Source organism: Tursiops truncatus, chromosome 3, assembly GCF_011762595.2.
Source record: "Tursiops truncatus isolate mTurTru1 chromosome 3, mTurTru1.mat.Y, whole genome shotgun sequence".
NCBI classification, from domain to species: domain Eukaryota; kingdom Metazoa; phylum Chordata; class Mammalia; order Artiodactyla; family Delphinidae; genus Tursiops; species Tursiops truncatus.
Genome location: NC_047036.1, coordinates 42,147,750 through 42,168,909, shown reverse-complemented (window position 1 = coordinate 42,168,909; position 21,160 = coordinate 42,147,750). Strand labels below are relative to the sequence as shown.

At 40.0% G+C, this 21,160-nt stretch overlaps 1 protein-coding gene across 1 annotated transcript in view; it reads left to right on the top strand.

Moving 5' to 3' along the window:
- Positions 1-5,720: 5,720 nt before the first annotated feature.
- The window catches only part of CDC20B (cell division cycle 20B), a 43,815-nt gene continuing 28,375 nt past the window's right edge, over positions 5,721-21,160 (top strand). The window contains exons 1-4 of the mRNA XM_073801941.1: positions 5,721-5,729; positions 11,669-11,888; positions 16,002-16,132; positions 19,337-19,430. Of these exons, the coding sequence (XP_073658042.1) occupies positions 5,721-5,729; positions 11,669-11,888; positions 16,002-16,132; positions 19,337-19,430 (454 nt within the window). The remainder of the gene's footprint in view (positions 5,730-11,668; positions 11,889-16,001; positions 16,133-19,336; positions 19,431-21,160) is intronic.

Genomic DNA, 21,160 nt, shown 5'->3' with positions numbered 1-21,160 from the left:
TATGGTTTTCTCAGGATATATGCTTAGTAGTGGGGTTGCTGGGTCATATGGTAGTTATATTTTTAGTTTTTTAAGGAACCTTCATACTGTTCTCCACAGTGGCTGTATCAATTTACATTCCCACCAACAGTGCAAGAGGGTTCCCTTTTCTCCACACCCTCTCCAGCATTTATTGTTTGTAGATTTTTCGATGATGGCCATTCTGCCTGGTGTGAGGTGATACCTCATTGTAGTTTTTTTTTTTTTTTTTGGTACGCGGGCCTCTGACTGTTGTGGTTTCTCCCATTGCGGAGCACAGACTCTGGATGTGCAGGCTCAGCGGCCATGGGTCACGGGCCTAGCCACTCTGCGGCATGTGGGATCTTCCCGGACTGGGGCACGAACCTGTGTCCCCTGCATTGGCAGGCAGACTCTCAACCACTGTGCCACCAGGGAAGCCCCTCATTGTAGTTTTGATTTGCAGTTTTCTAATTATTAGTGATGTTGAGCATCTTTTCATGTGTTTGTTGGCAATCTGTATATCTTTTCTGGAGAAATGTCTGTTTAGGTCTTCTGCCCATTTTTGGATTGGGTTGTTTTTTGATTTGAGCTGCAGGAGCTGCTTGTATATTCTGGAGATTAATCCTTTGTCACTTGCTTCATTTGCAAATATTTTCTCCCACTCTGAGGGTTGTCTTTTCGTCTTGTTTATGGTTTCCTTTGCTGTGCAAAAGCTTTAAAGTTTCATTAGGTCCCATTTGCTTATTTTTGTTTCCATTTCTCTAGGAGGTGGGTCAAAAATGATCTTGCTGTGATTTATGTCATGGAGTGCTCTGCCTATGTTTTCCTCTAAGAGTTTGATAGTATCTGGCCTTACATTTAGGTCTTTAATCCATTTTGAGTTTATTTCTGTGTATGGTGTTAGGGAGTGTTCTAATTTCACTCTTTTACATGTAGCTGTCCAGTTTTCCCAGCACCACTTATTGAAGAGGCTGTCTGTTCTCAATTGTATATTCTTGCCTCCTTTATCAAATATAAGGTGACCATATGTGTGTGAGTTTATCTCTGGGCTTTCTATCCTGTTCCATTGATCTATATTTCTGTTTTTGTGCCAGTACCATACTGTCTTGATTACTGTAGCTTTGTAGTATAGTCTGAAGTCCAGGCGCCTGATTCCTCCAGCTCCATTTTTCTTTCTCAAGATTGCTTTGGCTATTCAGGGTCTTTTGTGTTTCCATACAAATTGTGAAATTTTTTGTTCTAGGACACATAGCAGGTTTTGAATGAAGGTACTTTGTTCCGCTAGGGCCTGACTGTTGGTGTTGTGGTAAGTTTCCAGAAAGTGCTAGAAAAGTGCACAGAATGATCTGAGAAGCTGTGAGAGTCCCTTCCCATCATCGTTAGGTATTTGGAGCTTTAGAGGACATGCTAAGGAGGCTATCAGCCCTGCTCTGGTCCCTGCTCCTGGGGTATGTGTTTGGAGGTAGCTGAGCAAAGCCCACGGCTTAAGCACATAAACCTGTCAGAGAACATAAACCACTTCACTCCCACTCTTGGGACCTGATAAGAATGGATACAAAAGAAAACTATTCTCTTGTAAATATAATTTCTAGTAAAAACTAGAAATACTAATACAAAATGTATTATAGCACTTCTTAACTGTGATAACTTTACTTTGGTGCTCTCTAGCTGAGTTGTTGAAAGAGACAAAGTGCCTGTGTTTATATTACCTCCGAACACTGCTACGTAGCTTAAATTCTCTGCCCTTGCTCCTCCAAGTCAGGTCCTTGTCTGCAGCACTGCCATCGCTTGGGTGCTTGTTAGAAACACAGCCTTTCAGGCCCCATCCCAGCCTTTTTTGAATCAAAATCTGCATTTTTACAAGATCCCCTCATGACTCAAAGGCACATTTAAGTCTGAGAAATTAGACCTCAATCTTTTTCTGGTTTGCAGAGTAACAAGCTTCTTTGGTTTCCCTTTATCTTCCACAGTAGATGTGTTTCGTGTCTCTGTGTCTACACTAGCTACTTTAACTCCCCAGGCTGTTTAAGCAAATAGCTTTAAAAGTTAATTCATAGAACCTGTTGTAATTTGAACCATGTAAACTCATTCCATTATAACTGTGCTTTGAGGGAGGAGACAGAAGGATAACTCTGGAAGGGATGTTGACTGACCATCTCCCAGGCAGGACTCCATAGGGTGATATTATTTTGATAAAATCATTATGCTAGCTTCTAGTCCATTGTTTTCTATGAATCTCCCATTGAGTGATCCAGAGCTGAAAGGACTTGAGAAGGCCAATATTATGCTATATGAACTTATGAGAGATTGCTGTATAAGCATGCCAGTTTTTACAACCAGAAATAAAACAATTGTGCAGACCTGATGTTTCCTGTTCGTTTGACCAGAAAATTCACTCTATATGAAAACTACTTGGAAAGCTTAAGTAAGTCTCTTGTCAAGGACGAAATCAGATCAGAGCCAGTTTGTTAATTTTATAATTCTTAAGGCTTAGGAGCATGAGATATAAATATAAACATATGTGTATATATATATCTATGATATCTAAATATCCATACAGGCCCATTAACCAAACATTTAAGACAGTAGTTTGGAGAACACCCACCCTAGACAGTGGTGACCACAGATAGATTTTGGACCTTGCTAGAGTCTTTCTCTGTATATATTTGATTTCATCATCTCTCAGCTTTCTGGGGATCATCATCATTGCTTACATGTTCTGTCTATACTAAGACCATCCTCAGATTATAAATAAATCCACATTGCAAATTACTCTGCTTAGGGGATCATATGTTAGAAAACCCACCAGTTCTCTTTCAGAAGCTCTAGGAAGGCTTCCTAAAGGAGGGGAAGACATTGATGAGGTAGAAGGTCAAGGTTAAGGGAAGCTACTGGGTCAAAAATGGGATAAAGCAGTGGACTCAGTCAACCAACTAAGGCACTGCAGAAGATACAATAAAGTGTAAGTGATGTAAGCAGCCTCACACAAGTATGAAATCAAGCTTGGAGACAAAACACACATGAAACAAGGGAACAATTATAAGGCAGCAAAATAACTAAGTGCTAAAGAAATGACATGTTGGTAAGAGCTTTGTACTACCCATGATTCTAAACAAATAACATGTTTGTAGAAAGCTATTTTTAATATTTAGTATATAAATATGCATATATTTATATTACAGGGGATCGAGTGTAGTATAAAGCTCTTTACAGACATTATGTAACAATTCTTTGAAATATGAAGAAGTTAATAACTCACCCAGGATCACAGAACTAGTAAGTGGGACAACCAAGACTAGAGTTTAGGACTTTCAACTTTATAACCGAAATTATTTTAATGACATTAAACTATTTCTCTGTGATAGACAAAATATGTTTACTTAGAAGAAAATGTGATATGTGAGATTGCTGTAGTACTCTGGTGAAGGGGTTTTATTCATCACTAGATATTTAGATTTTTTTTAAAGATTTTTTTTTTAATGTGGTACATTGTTTTTTAAAAGTCTTTATTGAATTTGTTACAATACTGCTTCTGTTTTATGTTTTGATTTTTTTGTTTGAGAGGCATGTGGGATCTTAGCTCCCCCACCAGGGATGGAACCCGCACCCCCTGCACTGGAAGGTGAAGTCTTAACCACTGGACCGCCAAGGAAGTCCCGACATTTAGTTTTATAAGAAATCACTGTAAGGGTCTGAAGAGGGGAGGGAATGGAGAACAACAAACAAAACCTTGGCCACGTGTACTGAAGTTATGTGGAAGGGGTCAGAGCCTGCAGAGCAGCAAGTCAAGCTGAGAGATGATAGTGTACTTAACGAAGGCAACCTTGATGAGGGAGATAGAAAGGAAGGGGTAGATGCTAAAGTCACTCTGGAGCCCCCAGTGGCAGGTGTTGGCAATGCAGAATAAAGGATATCTGACCTTGATTGTTTTTGCTTGGGTTGTATTGCTCCCTAGGATGAGGGGGCATTGGAAGTTAAAAAATGAGACGGTAGATATTTTGTTCTTCACGATCAATTTTAAATAATATTTAGACCCTGATTTCGAAATGTCCTGTGGACAGAATGCTGCTGTGTTGGGCTGCTGCTGGTGGGGCAGGTGGGAAGGGCAGACATTCAGAGGCTAAGGAAGAGGGGTTGGTGGGATATGCCTGAGAGCTAAGGACCATCTTTGTTACTTTTGTCTCTGCCATAAGGTTCTAGAAAGACCCTGGCATCACCAGCATGTCTTTCCTTGGAATGTCTAGGTTTTTCCCACCCACTGAATATTTGTGTGTCAGATTATTTATCACTAGATATATATTTGTTTCTGTTTTCCCAGTTGTTTCATTTTGTTACTTCCTGACCTTATTTTTAACCTCTCTAGGTTCCTTTCTATTTATTTTTTGGCCCCGGTGCCCTGAATTCCTCCCGATTTAGTGTCAATATGATGTGAACTCTAAAGGTAAACAAGGCACACTGATGTGCTTGGAGTATCAAGTCATTCATCCCTTTTCCCTTCTTTGTCTTATTTTCCTTATCTCCCTCTTCCTCTCTATTAATAAATACTTGAGTCATTTAAAACTATGCGACAGGCATTTCCTCAGCAGGAGATAGATCCTGGAACAGAAGTTTAAAAACATTGAAGATGAAATACCACAACCTACAGCAGTGTTTCCTAAGCTGTAGTTATTTGCATACTGCCTCAGTGATTTGCCCTGTCTGCATACCATTTGTTAGTTACTTAACTTTTTTTGTCCAAATCGAGTCACTTATTTTACTCAAATTAATTTTTATAAGGGAAAATTTTCTATCAACAATGAAAAATTTAAAACATTAAAAAATGCACGTTAAAATACATAACTATTAAAAAATGTTCCTCTGTGCCATTACAGACCATATGTCCTTAGTGGAGGGGCTGACTGAGAACAATATATTCAAAATGTTACGAACAATTGCGTTCTAACTCTTTGAACGTTCTTTGTGTTGAATACAGACTTGCCTCTTCCTATGCATTGATCCTAGTTTTGTCATAGGGAGCAACACAAAATAAGTTTTGCTTTTTTGTCATAAATTGCTTCTCTTTAAAGAAGACAGTTCCTTTTGGGTCTCCTTTCCTCTGGACTAGATACCCCAGGTGCCCTCACTCCATTCACGTGTGGCTCTTTTACTGTGTGTTCCCTGCCTTCCTATCACTGCAGTCTCTTTCCTCCAAATAAAATCAAGTTTTGAATCCTGGCTTGTCCATCTCCTTCCGAAAGAACAGTTCTGAGACTGGCCACGGTTCTCCAGATGAGTTTTGACCGGTGCAGAGATAATCAGATTTTGCTTGCTTTTCTTCTGGACACTGTTTTTCTCTTAACAAGGCCTAGAATTGTACTACTTAAAAAAAAAGGAATTGCATTATACTGTTGACTCGTATTCTGGATGTGGCTGTCTAATACTGCCCATCATTTTCACTTCTTATCAGTTCTTTCCCATGTTAGGCCTGTGCTGTGAAAAAAATCTAAATGGGAAAAATGTTCACATATTCTTATTGAATTGAATTTTGCTGATTTTGGTCTTTGTCCCAGACTTTATTCTGAATCCTACTCTGTCCTTTAATATTTTAACTCTCTTCTCACCTTAGGAAAAACCATTTCGATAAATAAATTTCCATTCAAACTACTGATAACAAACTCAACAGCATTAGGCCAGGGACAGAACCCCTTCTGTACATCACAGGTGGATTCATTCAGGCCAACATGGATCCAGTAAGACTCGTGTGATCCAGGCCACTGGTGACAAAAGCTACTTATTTCTAGTTACTTGTTCTTCCTATTGGAAAACCATGGAGAACACTTGTCTATCTAAATTTGAGGGGGGGAGGGCATTTTCTCACTTGTCATCATAGATCACTAATCAGTATCCATTCTGGAAGTGTCGTCAGTGTTCTGAGGTTTCATTTATCTGGTCCCAGAGACTTGAACTTATTTAAATTGCCCAGATGAATATCTATTGCTTAATTAAAACTCACTCTCCAGTTTCTGCAGAAATGTTTATTATGTCCTGTCCAATTTGACAATCATTCTTCTTAATGGAAAAGAAAGAAAGAAAATAGCTTATTTCCTTGCCTCTGAATTCTTTCTTAAATCCCTTGTGGTTTTTTAGGATTCACTGCCTCTGAGGGAAGAGATTCATTCATTTATTCATGAGCTCCTAGATGCCCTAAATGTCTTATAATCTGAGGATAGTAAGAGAAAATACAAAGTCTCTGGTCTTAATGAATTGATAATATAGTAGAAGGACATAAAAATAATCAGAAAAGTGGAAAATAAGCCATCTTAGTCTTTGTGGGCTGCTGTAACAAACTACCATAGACTGGGTAGCTTATAAACAACAGAAATTTATTTCTCACAGTTCTGGAGGCTAGAAGTCTGAGGTCAGGGTCCCAGCATGGTCGGTTGAAGGCTGTTTTCTGGGCTGCAGACTTCTTGTTGTACCCTCACATGATAGAAGGGGCTTGAGAGCTCTGTGGGGCCTCTTTTATAAGGGCACTAATCCCATTCATTAGGGCTCTGCCCTCATGACCTAATCACTTCCCAAAGGCCCCACCTACTCACACCATTACCTTTAAGGGTTAGGATTTCAACATGATTTTTTTGTGGGGGGAGGAGGGACACAAGCATTGAGACTACAGCATGAGCAGAGGTGCTAAAAGCACGGGGACTGAATCACTTTGTGAGTTTAAACCTTGGGTTACCCTGGTTGGTTTTGAGGCTGTGCACTGCATGCTCCAGGGGCTGCCATTCATAAAGGCAATGTTGTGTACAATTGTGTGCAGTGGTCTGAATCCTGGATCCGCTACTTATCAGCGCTATATCTTTTCTCAAGTTATCCTTGTTCAAACCTATTAACCTTCACTTTCTGACTCTGGAGAATGGGGGATATAATTGTACCTATCTCATAGGGTTGTGATGAAGTTTAAATAAAAACCCTCTAATACATTTATCTCAGTGCTTGGCACTTATTGAGTGCTTGATAAATGCTGTTATTATTAATAAAATGTGACCAGGCTCTATTGGAAGCACACATAGTGAGCTATAGAAGCACAGGAGTGCTGTGTATTAGCGTCCAATGACTGATGTAACAAATTACCACAAATTTGGAGGCTTAAAACAGGACACATTTATTCTCTCACAATTATGGAGGTTAGAGGTCCAAAATCAGTTTCCCTGGCATAAGGCAAGAAATCAGCAGGGGAGGCTTTAGGGGAGAAGCCATTCCTTGCCTTTTCCCGTTTCTGGTGAACCAGCATTTCTTGGTTGTGCATTACCCCAGTCTCTGTCTCTGTGGTCACATTTCCTTCTCCTCCTCTGTGTGTAGTCAAATCTCCCTCTGCCTCCTTCTGGAAGGACATGTTATTTCATTTAGGGGTTACCCAGATAATCCAAGATGTTCTCCCCATCTCAAGATTCTTAACTTAAACACATCTGCGAAAGCCCTTTGCCATAGAAAGTAACATTCATAGGTTCTAGGGATTAGGATATGGATATCTTACGGGGCCATTATTGTATTAGGATTTCTCTAGAGAAACAGAATGAATAGGATATATAGATATAGACAGAGATACAGTTATAGGTATAGATATAGACATAGCTATAGATAAGAGGCTCATGAGGTTATGGAAGCTAAATCACACAACCCTGCCATTTGCAAGCTGGAGAACCAGGAAAGCTGGTGGTATGATTCAGTCCAAGTCCAAAGGCCCGAGAACTGGGGGACTGCTGTTGTATGTTAAGGAGTCTGAAGATCTGTGGACCAGGAGCTCTGATGTCTGAGGCCAGGAAAAGATGGATGTCTCAGTTCACAAAGGGAGAGAATTTGCCCTTCCTTTGCCTTTTTGTTCCATTTGGGGCCCTGGTGGTTTGGATGGTGCCCACCCATATTTGTGAAGGTGGATCTCTTTACTCAGTCTACTGAATCAAATGCTTCCAGAAACACCCTCACAGACACATCCAGAAATTACATTTTATGAGCTATCTGGGCATCTCTTAGCTCAATCAAGTTGATGCATAATATTAACCATCACAATTATATAGCCCACCACAGGCTGCCCAACCCAGTTTAGAATGCGGAGGAAAGGAATGTCAGAGACACTTTCCTGAAGGAGTTGGTGGCTGACCCCAGCCATGAGGGTGGGCTAGAGAACTGCTGAACAGCATCCCAGGTGGGGAAACCGTATGGAGAGAGTGACAGTGGACAAGCCAGAGAAACATGGCTCATTGTCAGTTCAGTGTGAAATTTTTAAATCATTTTTCTTAGCTGACACATCAAATTCTTTATTTTCCCTCTTTTAAACTCAGGATTATTTTGTTTTTAAATGTATATTTAAATTTGGGACTCCAGGAAAACCTTGATCAAGAGTATCATGTTTGTTGCAAGTTAAATATATCTTCAAATATGGTGGCTGCTCCCTTTCTTGCTGCCTAGAAGGGTGAGGGCTGCTTCGCTGGTGTTTGCAGAGGTTGCAGACCTAGCCCAGCCCACAGCCTGAATGGGGCCCACAGACATGCTTTGCTTAATCCCACGCGTTTTAAAATTTTTGAATCACTTGAAAACTTTGAAAAGTAGGGAAATTGATAGGAAAAGTCTCAATTTATAACTTCTGTTAAAACATGGGACAACGTACCCCTCTGACTATCTTTCTTGCTGAAACACGAGCATTCTGATCAGAGAGAGATTCCCACCACCCAGTCTCCTTCTGACTGGGGCTGAGTCTCTCCAGTCTTTGAGCTGGATCTGTGGTTTCCTTGTCTGAGAGAAACCAAGAAGTAGGAGATGAAAGTCTGAGTGGGCCACATTTCTCCCTCCAGGCCCACTTCTGCCAGCTCCTTCCCTGCTGCTCCCTTGTCTGGGCTTCTGAGGATGAGACGCCAGATTTACGTTTCCAGGGCTCTATCTTTCCCGCTTTTCAGCTTTTCCTGTTCCTACTCAAAAACAAGAACAAGGGTAGAACAATCGAAAGGCAAAAAAATTGACCCCAAACAACACTGTTCACAACAGCAAAGGCCTCGGGCTCCTGACTTCTCTTTTTCTGGAGAAGGTGCCCTTTTTGGTGCAGTTTCTGGAGGAAAACAGAGTAGCAGTAGGGGAGAGATCTCCACCCACCAGCTGGAGTGGCTGCAGGCCACCAGGTGATCACCTTACACACACTTACTAAAAAACCCAAACAAACCCAATATTCACTGCCTTAATGTTCTGGCATATTTCCTTCCTATCTTTCATTTATAGATAGGAAGTAAGACCACATTGGAATACTCTTTTATGGTGTCCATTTTTCACTTGGTAGTATAGTATAAGCATTTTTGTGTTTTATTGAATTTAATCCTATCTTTAAAGATTTTTAAATTGAGGTGAAATCATAAAAATTAAAAAAACATGAAATTAAACATAAAATTAAACATTTTCAAGTGAAAAATTCAATGGCCTTTAGTACATTCACAGTGTTGTACAACCACCACCTCTATCTCATTCCAAAATATTTTCATCATCCCAAAAGAAGACTCAAAAAAAAAAAAAAAAAAAAAAGACTCCGTACCCATTAGGCAGTTTCTCCCCATTTCCTCCTTCCCCCAATCCATGGAAACTACTGATCTGTGTTCTGCCTCTATGGAGTTACCTATTCTGGATATTTCATATACATGGAATCATACAATATGTGACTTCTTTTGTGTCTGCTTCTTTCACTTTTCATAATATTTTCAAGGTTTATCCACATTATAGCATTTTATTAGTACTTCATTCCTTTTTATAGCTGAGTAATATTCATATACACATTGTTATACAGGCATATATATACTCCATTGCACACATACATTCCCCCTCAATTTGTTTATCCATTTCCACCTCTGGCTATTATAAATAATGCTGCTGTGAACATCTGTGTACCTGTAGTTGAGTGCCTGTTTTCATTTCTTTGGGGTATATACCTAAGAGTTGAATTGCTGGTCATATGGTAATTCGAGGTTTAAATTTTTTTTTTTTTTTTTGCGGTACGCAGGCCTCTCACTGTTGTGGCCTCTCCTGTTGCGGAGCACAGGCTCCGGACGCGCAGGCTCAGCGGCCATGGCTCACGGGCCCAGCTGCTCTGCGGCACGTGGGATCCTCCCGGACCGGGGCACGAACCCGTGTCCCCTGCATCGGCAGGCAGACTCTCAACCACTGCGCCACCAGGGAAGCCCGAGGTTTAAATTTTTGAGGAACTGCCAAACTTTTTCCACAGCAGCTGCACCATTTTGCATTCTCATAAGCAATGTACAGAGGTTCTGATTTCTCCACATCCTCACCAATAGTTGTTATAGATAGGTCGACTGATTGACTATAGCCTTCTTAGTGGGTATGAAGTGGTGCTTCATTGTGGTTTTGATTTCATTTCCCTAATTTCTAATGGCTGCAGAGTATTCCCTTTTATGGATGCCACATAGTTTACCTAGTCAATTCTCCACTGGTAAACACTGAGTCCCTCTCATCTTTTTGCCCTTACATATATACTTCAGTACACACCCTCACGTTCTCAGTTGAAAGCATGGACTGTGGAGTCAGACAGATGAGTTTAGGGTATAGCATCTCCGTTTACTCCTAGTGTGGTCTTAGGCAATTCACTTAACTTCTAAATCTCAGTTTCTTCATTGGTAAAATGGGAATAAATAACAGACCTGCTTCACCAAGTGTTTCAGAGGATTAAATATGAATGTGCATAAAGCCATTAACATATGGGTTTGTATGTGGTATGCAATCAATAGTTGCTGGAATCTTTGATTTCTTCCTTAAATTCTTAGAGGTGACATTGCTGGGTCAGTACAGGTTAGGCACATATTTGAGGGCTTTTGACACACATTGCCAAATTGTCCTTTCCAGATACTAATTGACATTCCACCAGCACTGTATGCCAGTGTTTGTTTCTAGAACCTTCAACATTGGGAATTGTCATTTAAAAAATCATTGCTAACATCTCAATATTGTTTTAAATTTGCATTTTTGATTATTAATGAGCTTGAATATATTTGGGGCATTTATATATCTCTTTAATGTATTGTCTTTTTATGTCCCATGCTCACTTTTCTCTTGGGATGATAAACTTGTCTAAATTTCTATAAGAGCCCTTTATACAAAGATATTAACCTAACATGCCTGTCATTTTGTTAAAAAATAATTCATTTTCTGTTTGTCATTTGCATTTTAATTTCACATAACTACATGGCATGGCTCACCACTAAAGGATCTGTAAATACCAAACTCTTGGTGTTTCTCAGAGGGGATGGACAGAAGTTGAGCAAGTTAGGCCTCAGTTTTCCCATCTGAAAAGTGGGATTGGACTAGAAAATTGCTATTTATTTACAGACTTTATGATATTTTATGCTTTTATGAAATTTTATGATTTTATATTAACATCTTCTATGATCAGTATATAGTGTTATTCAACTTCATATTTTATATTTGTATGTAATAGTAATAAGCATAAACATAATTACTCCTGAAACTGCTTTGGAATGTCTTCAGACCCTTGAGCAGAGGCTCTAAGTGTGGTATATATATATACATACATATATAAAATGTACTAGGTGAGTTGTTTATAATTCTCTTTTAAGGAATTTTAACTTTTGTATCATTGAGGCTACTATAAATCATGTATCTGTTTGTTGTTAAATAGGTATTTGATGCAGTTAATCCAACATACTCTAACTTCAAGAGCAACTTTGCGAAGAGGCTATCGGCTGAAGTTCCTGTTGCCAGTAGCCCAATTACCACAAGATGGCGGCAAAGCCAAACCAGGGATGTGGCAGCCCATTCCTTTGGGGGAGAGCATTCAACCGCTGACCTCCCAGAAACTGCGCTGAAGATAACTCCTGAGAAAGAGACCTTGATTCCAGGTGAGGTAATAAAAATGCCACAGGCCAGTTTTGAAATCTTAAAAAAAAGATGTATTCCTGAGAGAATCTTTGTCTTACAGAAATATCTGATGTCACATTTAGTCAGCTGCTTTTCTCTTTTTCTCCCTTTGAATAAGAAATTTCCAGGGGCAGGGGGAAGGGGAGGCCTGAAACAAAACCAGAAGAAAGTATGTTGTATTTTAAGTGTGTCTCTGAGATTTGCATTGGTAGATTATTGCTTTTGTAAAGACTTTAAGTATGTATAAATATGTGTATGTATACATATGTATACACACAAATATGTTTCTCTTATGTTTTGTAAAGTATAGAGTTTTTGATGACTCTTCAATTTTGAAGATTCCTTGTCTACAACAGTCAGGAAAAAGATGTATTAGTAATGAAATAATTAGGTATGAAATAGAAGAAAAAGATGAAAACAGGAGAGGATGAGTGGAAGAGAAAGAAAAGGAAGGAAGAGGAGAGAGATGGAGAGTACAGAGGAGACAGAGAGAGAGAGAGGAGGAATAAGAAGAAGAAAGAAGAGAAGAGATGAGGGGAGTGGAGGGAAACAAGAAGAGAGGGAAAGAGGGAAGAGGGAAGCAAAGAGAAGGAAAGATGAGAGTGGGACAGTCTAATGCCTGCCTGGGACAGAGATGGGGAATGGGCAGCAAAGCTGTGATCTGGTGGGCAGGGATCCAGGATTAACCTGTCAAAGCTTTGAAACACAAGCTCTCCTTCTAAAATATGTCTCATTAGCACAACTTTAAAAAAAATGTTCCCAGCTTTATTGAGATTTATTTATTTTGGCTGTGCTGGGTCTTTGTTGTGGCATGGGTTGTGGCATGTGGACTCTTAGTTGTGGCATGCATGCAGGATCTAGTTCCCGGACCAGGGATCAAACCCGGGCCCCCTGCATTGGGAGTGCTGAGTCTCACCCACTGGACCACCAGGGAAGTCCCAGTTGAGAAATAATTGACATATAATACTGTGTGGGTTTAAGGTGTATGACATGATGACACAATGCACTTATGTATTGCAAAGTGATTACCACAATAGAGTTAGTTAACATTGCCATCACGTCACATAATTACCATTTTTTTTGTGGTGAGAACATTTAAGATCTATTCTCTTAACAGTTTTCAAGTGTATAATACAGTATTGTTAACAATAATCATCATGTTATACATTAGATCCCCAGAGTTTATTCATTTTCTAATGGGAAATTTGTGCCCTTTGACTGATACCTCCCCATTTTCCCCACCCGCTAGCGCCTGGCAACCACCATTCTACTCTCTCTTTCTCTGAGTACGGCTTTTTTAGACTCCAGGTATAAGTGATATCATGCAGTATTTGTCTTTCTCTGTCTGACTATTTCACTTAGCATAATGCCTTCAGGGTCTATCCATGTTGTTGAAAATGGCAGGATTTCCTTCTTTCTCATGGCTGAATAATATTTCATTGTATGTTTATGTACCCCATCTTCTTTGTCCATCCTGTTGATGAACACTTAGGTTGTTTCCATATCTTGGCTACTGTGGATATCTCTTCAAGATCCTATTTTCATTTCCTTTGGATAAGTACCCAGAAGTGGAATTGCTGGATCATTGCTGATAGTTCTATTTTTATGTTTCTGAGGAACCTCCATACTGTTTTCCATAGTGACTGCATGAATTTACATTCCCACCAATAGGAGCACAACCTTTTTTTTTTTTTTTTTTTAACATCTTTATTGGGGTATAATTGCTTTACAATGGTGTGTTAGTTTCTGCTTTATAACAAAGTGAATCAGTCATACATAAACATATGTTCCCATATGTCTTCCCTGTTGCAGCACAACCTTTTTTATTCCCATCCTTCAGAAGCAAAACTTGACACTTAGTGATTTAATTTCTGTTCTTCCTTTTTAAAATCCTAGGCAATGTAATTCATTGTCTTATCAGCATGTTTAAGACAAATGGTAACTTACTGCTACTCTTTTCTCAATGACATTAGACACAGTGAGGCACCATAGTCCTGCAGATGGAAAGGGAGCTCAAATCATTTTTTTTTTTTTTGATAGGTAAGAAGTGGATTTATTTAGAGAGAAACACACTCCACAGACAGAGTGTGGGCCATCTCAGAGGTGAGAAAGGCCTCAAATCATTTTTAAACCAATGAAATTTTCCTGTAATAGTAAGTATCAACACAGAAAATAGCTGATTGAAACAGTAGGAGATAAAGGGTTGTAAGAACGGTCATTCTTATGGCTATCTTCTGAAAGATGTTTTAATTGAGGGGTGATTTTAATGCTAATTGTATCAAGGAATTTCTGGCTAAAATTAAGGCTCCCTTTTCCTTCATAGTTCCTTAATTAATTAATTATTTTCAAATAAAGCATTGCATGAGAAATTCAGAATTCTAAGAGAGATTATCAGTCAAAATAATTTTACAAGAAAGTATATTTCATTTTCTATTAAGTTAATACTGCATATTAATCAGAAACATTGGTTTCTCAATGTTTTGCTGGTGGGGTTTCTTTCTTTTTGTTCCAGAAGGGTGAACACTGAAGACCCTCCCATCCTAAAAGGGATGTTTGCAGAGAGGTTCATTTGCAGTCATGCTCTGTGAACAAAACCTGAGAGGTCCTGGATTCCTTAGGCTGGTGGACCTGACCTCTTTGTTGATAACTGGGGTGATTGTCAGTACTAGCATCCAACTGTAACGTTTTATTTCTCATTTGAGGTTCAGAGAGACAGCTTCTTCTCCTCTTTACTTGTCTACAAATAGGACAAAACAAGGATGCATAATTTTGCAAGACAAAGAGTAAGATGTAAAACGTTGCAGAAGGGGCTTCCCTGGTGGCACAGTGGTTGAGAATCCTCCTGCCAATGCAGGGGACACGGGTTCAATCCCTGGTCCGGGAAGATCCCACATGCTGCGGGGCAACTAAGCCTGTGCTCCACAACTACTGAGCCCGCAAGCCACAAGTACTGAGCCTGTGTGCTGCAACTACTGAAGCCCGTGCGCCTAGAGCCCGTGCTCCACAGCAAGGGAAGCCACTGCAATGAGAAGTCCGTGCACCGCAACGAAGAGTAACCCCCCCTTGCCACAACTAGAGAAAGCCCGCACGCAGCAACGAAGACCCAGCACATCCAAAAATAAATAAATAAATAAAATACATTAAAATAAAAAAGCCTTTAAAAAAAATAAAACTTTGCAGAACATTTCATGTTTTCATCCCTCTTTCCTCCTTGAAATTAGATTTTGGATTCCTCCTTCCTCTTAGACTTTGGATAGCCCAGAAATTGAGGTGTTGGGCTCTAGGAACATTAGTGACAGTTTATCTAGCACACATTTGTCCAAATGAAGAAGGGATTGTCATATCGCAAAAGGCCAAGTTACTTAATCTAGTGGTCCCTTGGTTCCGCTGATGAACAAGTGATATAGCAGATATTTAGCTTTAGAAGATGACTTGTCAAAGTTTTCAGTGCAGTTAAGTATGGTAAAGGGCTTTCTCAGTTGTGAGAAGAGAATAGAAATGGACAGTAACAATGTAAATAACGTTGACTCTTCCATGACTGTAACTTAGGAAGTATTTTACTAAAGTCATCTCAAACTAGCTTTACATCTTTGTGCAATAGGAAGAGGGAGAGGCAAAGTGATTTGCTTATGATCATGTAGTGAACGTCAATGATTGGAAAGCAAGCATCCCATAGTGTTTTCCTGGCAGGATGATCACAGCCTGGGCAAACCAGGTATGCTTCGCTCCATCATTTTAAACTATTGAACTGTTTGTATCCATTCTTCAAATCTGCAAATGTGTCCTTTCCAGGCAGACATAAAGCATTTCTGCTGCTGCTGCTGTTGGGGTCAGGTCTTTAATCTTAGCATTTCCTCCCGGTTTTGGAAGCCATTGAGGCACTTTCTTACCCAGCGTTCACTTATGAACCCAGTGCTCTGCATAGGCCCTGTGCTGCCCTCTCCACCCCATCCCACCCAGGATTTTGCAGAGACCAGGGCCTGTATCTTCACATTCTGTTCTATGGTACCTGCCAAGGGCTGACCTCCAACCAAAGGTTTAAAAGATTATATTGTTTTAAAAACCAAATTCAAAGCTAAATTTTCTTCTGGCAGGATCCTACAAAGAGCCACTGAAGACCCCCAACAAAGGAAGTTTTGAAACAAATAGCTCTGCTCTCCATTTTTGCAAGGCACCCCATGCACTGGACGGAGGCAAGAGGAAAACTGTTGCCTCAAAAGGCCAGGTAGGTAAAGAGGGAAAACTGAAGATCCCACATCTTGAGAAGCTCAGACAACTGAGTCCCAAATGTGAGGTAAGAGCTGGCTTAGCTGCTATGACAAATCAGTAAGAAAATGATGGGTTCCTAATAGAAAAAAATGAGTCTGTGAAGGACATGAAAAGAGGCATTTCCAAAAAGAAATAGAATACCTGGCAAATACACAAAAAAGTGTTTAATTAGCATCAGTCAAAAAAGTGAAAATGAGACTAATCATCAACAAGGTAAAGACTAAAAATAGAATAAAATTATACGTACTATGGTATGTTTCCTCTCAGCCCAAAGGTCTCTTGTACGATCATTTCCCAACTATTTGGAAAGTATGTGGTGACTTGGTCTGCCCTTTGGGGTGTCTCAGGATCAGTTTGACTCTTCGTCTATGAGATGGTCTTTTAAATATTTCCCTTATGTCTTTGTTGTTTTTTAGTTTCTCTACTAAGTTAATTTAATTCTTTTAAGTATCTTATTTATTATGGTTTTAATATCATAGGAGTCTGCCCTAAATCCTTTGTGCACATTAAATATCAGTAGCATGTTTTTAGGTTTATCAAATCGCATGAAGAGCCTCTGAAGAAATCAATGTTTCATTTAGAAAACTTTGAACTAGGAATGTCATAGATTCTCAATTTAGGCAAAGCTACTACTCATTGAGTGTGTGCTTCCTGTGTTTGGCATATATATCTTGCTGGAGGAACAATAAAATATTGTGAATGTAAATTTTAATTATTTGAACTCATATGCAGTTGGAAACAAATGTTATTAGAGCAAGTCTTTTGCTGGGTGCTTATTGTTGGGTAAGGGTTTGGGGTGGGTGGATGGCCAAGGGGTTCTATTGAGGTAACTATGGGTGCTGTTGAGCTCATGCCCAGCCCCGGCTATTAACACACCTGTCCTTTCCACCCTCTAGTGCTGTTTGGAGTTTTTACTGCCCTGGCCATCACAACTTCCCTTTTCCTTCCCCTTGTGCTGTCTGGTAACTCGTGGCAGCAAAGTTGGTGGCTCTGTCTGTGGGGTCACGATGGTGTTGGCAAGTTACTATTGTTATAGCAATTGTTATCCAGCCAGAACATCATCCCAGCATCACTGAAGAACCTGGGCAGGGAATAATGGAAGCCTTTTTACTACTTTATGTAGAGCATTTGTTGTCACGACTAATTGGAAGTCAAACATCAGCAAGAACGGTGCAGATATAAAGTGAGGTCTTTTACCTTGACAGTAAACGTGTGTCTTCATGTGGTCCTTAGAGATCACCTGGGGGGTGTTTCCGCAATGAGACCTGCCTAACTCTAGAGATTTCAGAATTCTCATATCCAGTCGGCTCTATGCCAAGTTGCTCATTAAAGTATTGGGTTGGCCCAAAAGTTCGTTTGGGTTTTTCCATAAGATCTTACAGGAAAACCCGAATGAACTTCTTGGCCAACCCAATAATAAGTGGATCTCACCTAGGGAAGAGTATCCCCGGGTATACTGAGCAGAAGCACACTGTCTGGGCAATGCCTTGGTCAGCTTTGAGGTAACTATGGGATTCTGAAGAAGTGAATCTGTGAAGAGTTACATTGAGCTATTGACCATCAGGTCATTGTAGGAATGTTATTTTATACCACTGCTTCTCAAACGAGGGCTACTTTGCTCCCCAGGGGACATTTGGCAAAGTCTGAGAACATCTTTTTTTTTTTGTGGTACGTGGGCCTCTCACTGTTGTGGCCTCTCCCGTTGCGGAGCACAGGCTCCGGATGCGCAGGCGCAGCGGCCATGGCTCACGGGCCCAGCCGCTCTGCGGCACGTGAGATCTTCCCGGACCGGGGCACGAACCTGTGTCCCCTGCATCAGCAGGCGGACTCTTAACCACTGCGCCACCAGGGAAGCCCTGAAGACATTTTTGATTATCACAACCAGGGATAGGTATCTAGTAGACCACAATAATGCATTACCTGCCAATAGTTCTGAAGTTGTGAAGCCCTGCTTTATAATTAATTGTTTTACTTTGAATATCTAAAAACCCATGATTCATTGACTGGCAGTGCCTATTATGTGATACAATATCTGGGAAGAAACCCAAAATATCAAAATGATGCTCAGCAGAGAGACTTCTGTCTGAATTATGGTGATCCAGTGATTAAATGTATTGTTGTGAAAGAGATAAAAGAGAATCTTCTCTGTTTTAACTCTTTACTATTGTATTTCTAGAATAAGTACTTTTCCTTCCCTTTTTACTAATTTGCCCATCTGTTTTTGATTGGAGCTGGAAGTAAGAACATCAGGAGTGCTCTTTTTATACTGGCCCAGAGAGATAGCAATCAGAGTTTTGTGCTCATGGAAATTTAGGCAATTTACTTAAGCTGTCTCTGACTTGATAGTCCCAGTTCTCATGGGTAAAGGTGTTACTGGAAAAGGACCTTTAAGATAATAAGTTTAATCCCAACATATTACAGATGAGGAAAATTGAGGTCCAGAGAAAATCTCAGTAACAGACTGAGAGACCATCTCTGGGTTGGATGCTGAGAGGCACCCTTTGAAATAAATCTTTCTTGGGGAAAGCATTCTTACTAATACTCAACTTTATTGTTTTTTTTTTCGGTACGCGGGCCTCTCACTGTTGTGGTCTCTCCCGTTGTGGAGCACAGGCTCCGGACGCGCAGGCTCAGCGGCCATGGCTAACGGGCCCAGCTGCTCTGCGGCACGTGGGATCTTCCCGGACCGGGGCACGAACCCGTGTCCCCCTGCATCGGCAGGCGGACTCTCAACCACTGCACCACCAGGGAATCCCTCAACTTTATTGTTTTGAGGAGGTCTTTTAATTTCAGAGAGTACTAGAAATACGACATTTCAGTTCTTGCAGGCTTTGATGATGTCACTGGCATATGGTTGGTTTGTGGGCTAAAAGGATTTTTAGACCAGAAGAATAAAAGAGGATTTTATTGTAGCTGAGTGATACCCTCCCTCTGGAGTTGTTGGGGAGATAAGAAATAATATAGCAGTAAAAGGTTCAGCACTGTGTTTATTACACAGTGGTTAGCTAATAAATAATGGCAATTATTCTAGTTTTGGTTTCGGTAATGTGTAGACTTTGAACTTTGTAGTGAATTAGCAGCTTTAATTCTATACCATGCAACACATCTGAGATGTACACATATGTTTCTGAATAAGTAATCTCTTTGTGTCTGTTTTCAGAAATGCTTAAACCAGCTATTATCGACCCAGAAAGTGGCTCAGCAGATTAATGAGAAAATGCAGCTCTGCGAGCAATCCCAATGCATTTGGAAAGGTATGGACCAAAGATTTTCTGTTTGTCCTTCTTTCCTACCCTCCTCTCTCCCTGCCTCCTTCATTTCTTCCTTATCTTAAAATATTTTATTTTTATATTTATTAGAACAAACTCAACATAATTGTAAAATGTAGATAATTCTCGTGATCCTCTGTCTTAACCATCCCTACCAACACTTCCTATTTCCCAGAGGCAACCACCCTTAGCTCTTCCAGCTATACCCCCTGCTATTTACATCTATGTTCTAAATAATGTTTGTAAACTGCTTTTTTTTTTTTTACAATTTTAGACTTTATCACAACTTTCTAGCATAGTAAGAACTTAGCTCTCCTCCTGTTTCATTCACCTCCCTCAGTCTATTTATATTACACTTTTAAAGAGTAAAATTAGTATTTAACATTTACATCATATTACTATAAAACTATTATTTCCTGTCAAGCCAAATAGTGTACTATAACTATGCCTCTTTTCTAGTATAACCTTTTTTTCCTAGACTTAAAAAGTTGCTTTATATTTTCATTTATTAGATACCTGTGAAATTATGACTGTTTTCCCTAAATGCTCCCATGTTTTGTTCCACAGCCATCAATAACATTTTCCACGTACCCACCCACATCAGTTCTTGTTTTCCTTGGTGGCCTCCTACCCAGAGCCTGCTGAACACGCTGCTCTCTTGGCCAGTCCCACAGTTGTGATTCTGGGACTTCTCTTCTCTGATGTTAGATCCGCTATTTCCAGGCAGCCATGTTGTGCTCCTTCTGGGTTTGCTGGTCTGAAAGTGTGCTTACTCTACTTTTACACTTGATTCATAGTTTGGCTGGCTACAGATTCTAGTTTCACTCAGAATTTTGTGAATAAAGGTATTGCTTTATTGCTTTCTGGCATCCACTGTTGCTGCTGAGAAGTTATATGATGTTGTGACTTCCTGTCCTTTGTATGCCACCTGCTTTTTCTCTCTGAATGCACATAGAAAAATCTCTTATTAGTGTTTTAAAATTTCATGATGATAAAGCTTCGTGCAGAATAAAAAAAAAAAAAACCTCATTATAACTGACAAGCCCACCGGTAGATCTTTTCAGTCTTGGAGACCTATGTCTTTTAATTCTTGGAAAGTTTCTTGAAATATTCTTTAGTAATTTCTTCACCTTTGTTTCTTTCTTTCTGAAATGTTGACCATAATTGTTGGTCCTTCTGGATTAGTTCTCTTATTTTTTTCTATTCTATTTTTCATCTCACTTTTTCTTCTACTTTGTAGGTGGTTACCTCATTCTGTCCACTAGCCTTGAGATTAAAGTTTTTATTTTGGCTATCCTAGTTTTTATTTTAAAGTTTCTTAGACACTGTCAGGCCTCTCTTTCTCTCTCTCTCTCCCCTATACCCCTTCCTCCCTCCCTCCCTCCCTTCCTCCCTTCCTCCCTCCCTCCCTCCCTTCCTTCCTTCCTTCCTTCCTTCCTTCCTTCCTTCCTTCCTTCCTTCCTTCCTTCCTTCCTTCCTTCCTTCTCTCTTTCTCTCTTTCCAGCATCCTGTTCATGCTTCATGTATATGCTATTTTCTCTTATTTCTCTGAAAAAATTTCACATACAGTTTTGGAAGGATTGCTCTTCTTCCTGAATTGTCTTTCTTTGCTTAGCTCCTCCCACAGTAGTTTTGGTTTCCCTCTTTCAGAGTGAAGAAAGCTTCAGTGAAGCTTCCTGAAATGTGTGGTGTTCTGGAAATAGCACTAAGGTAAA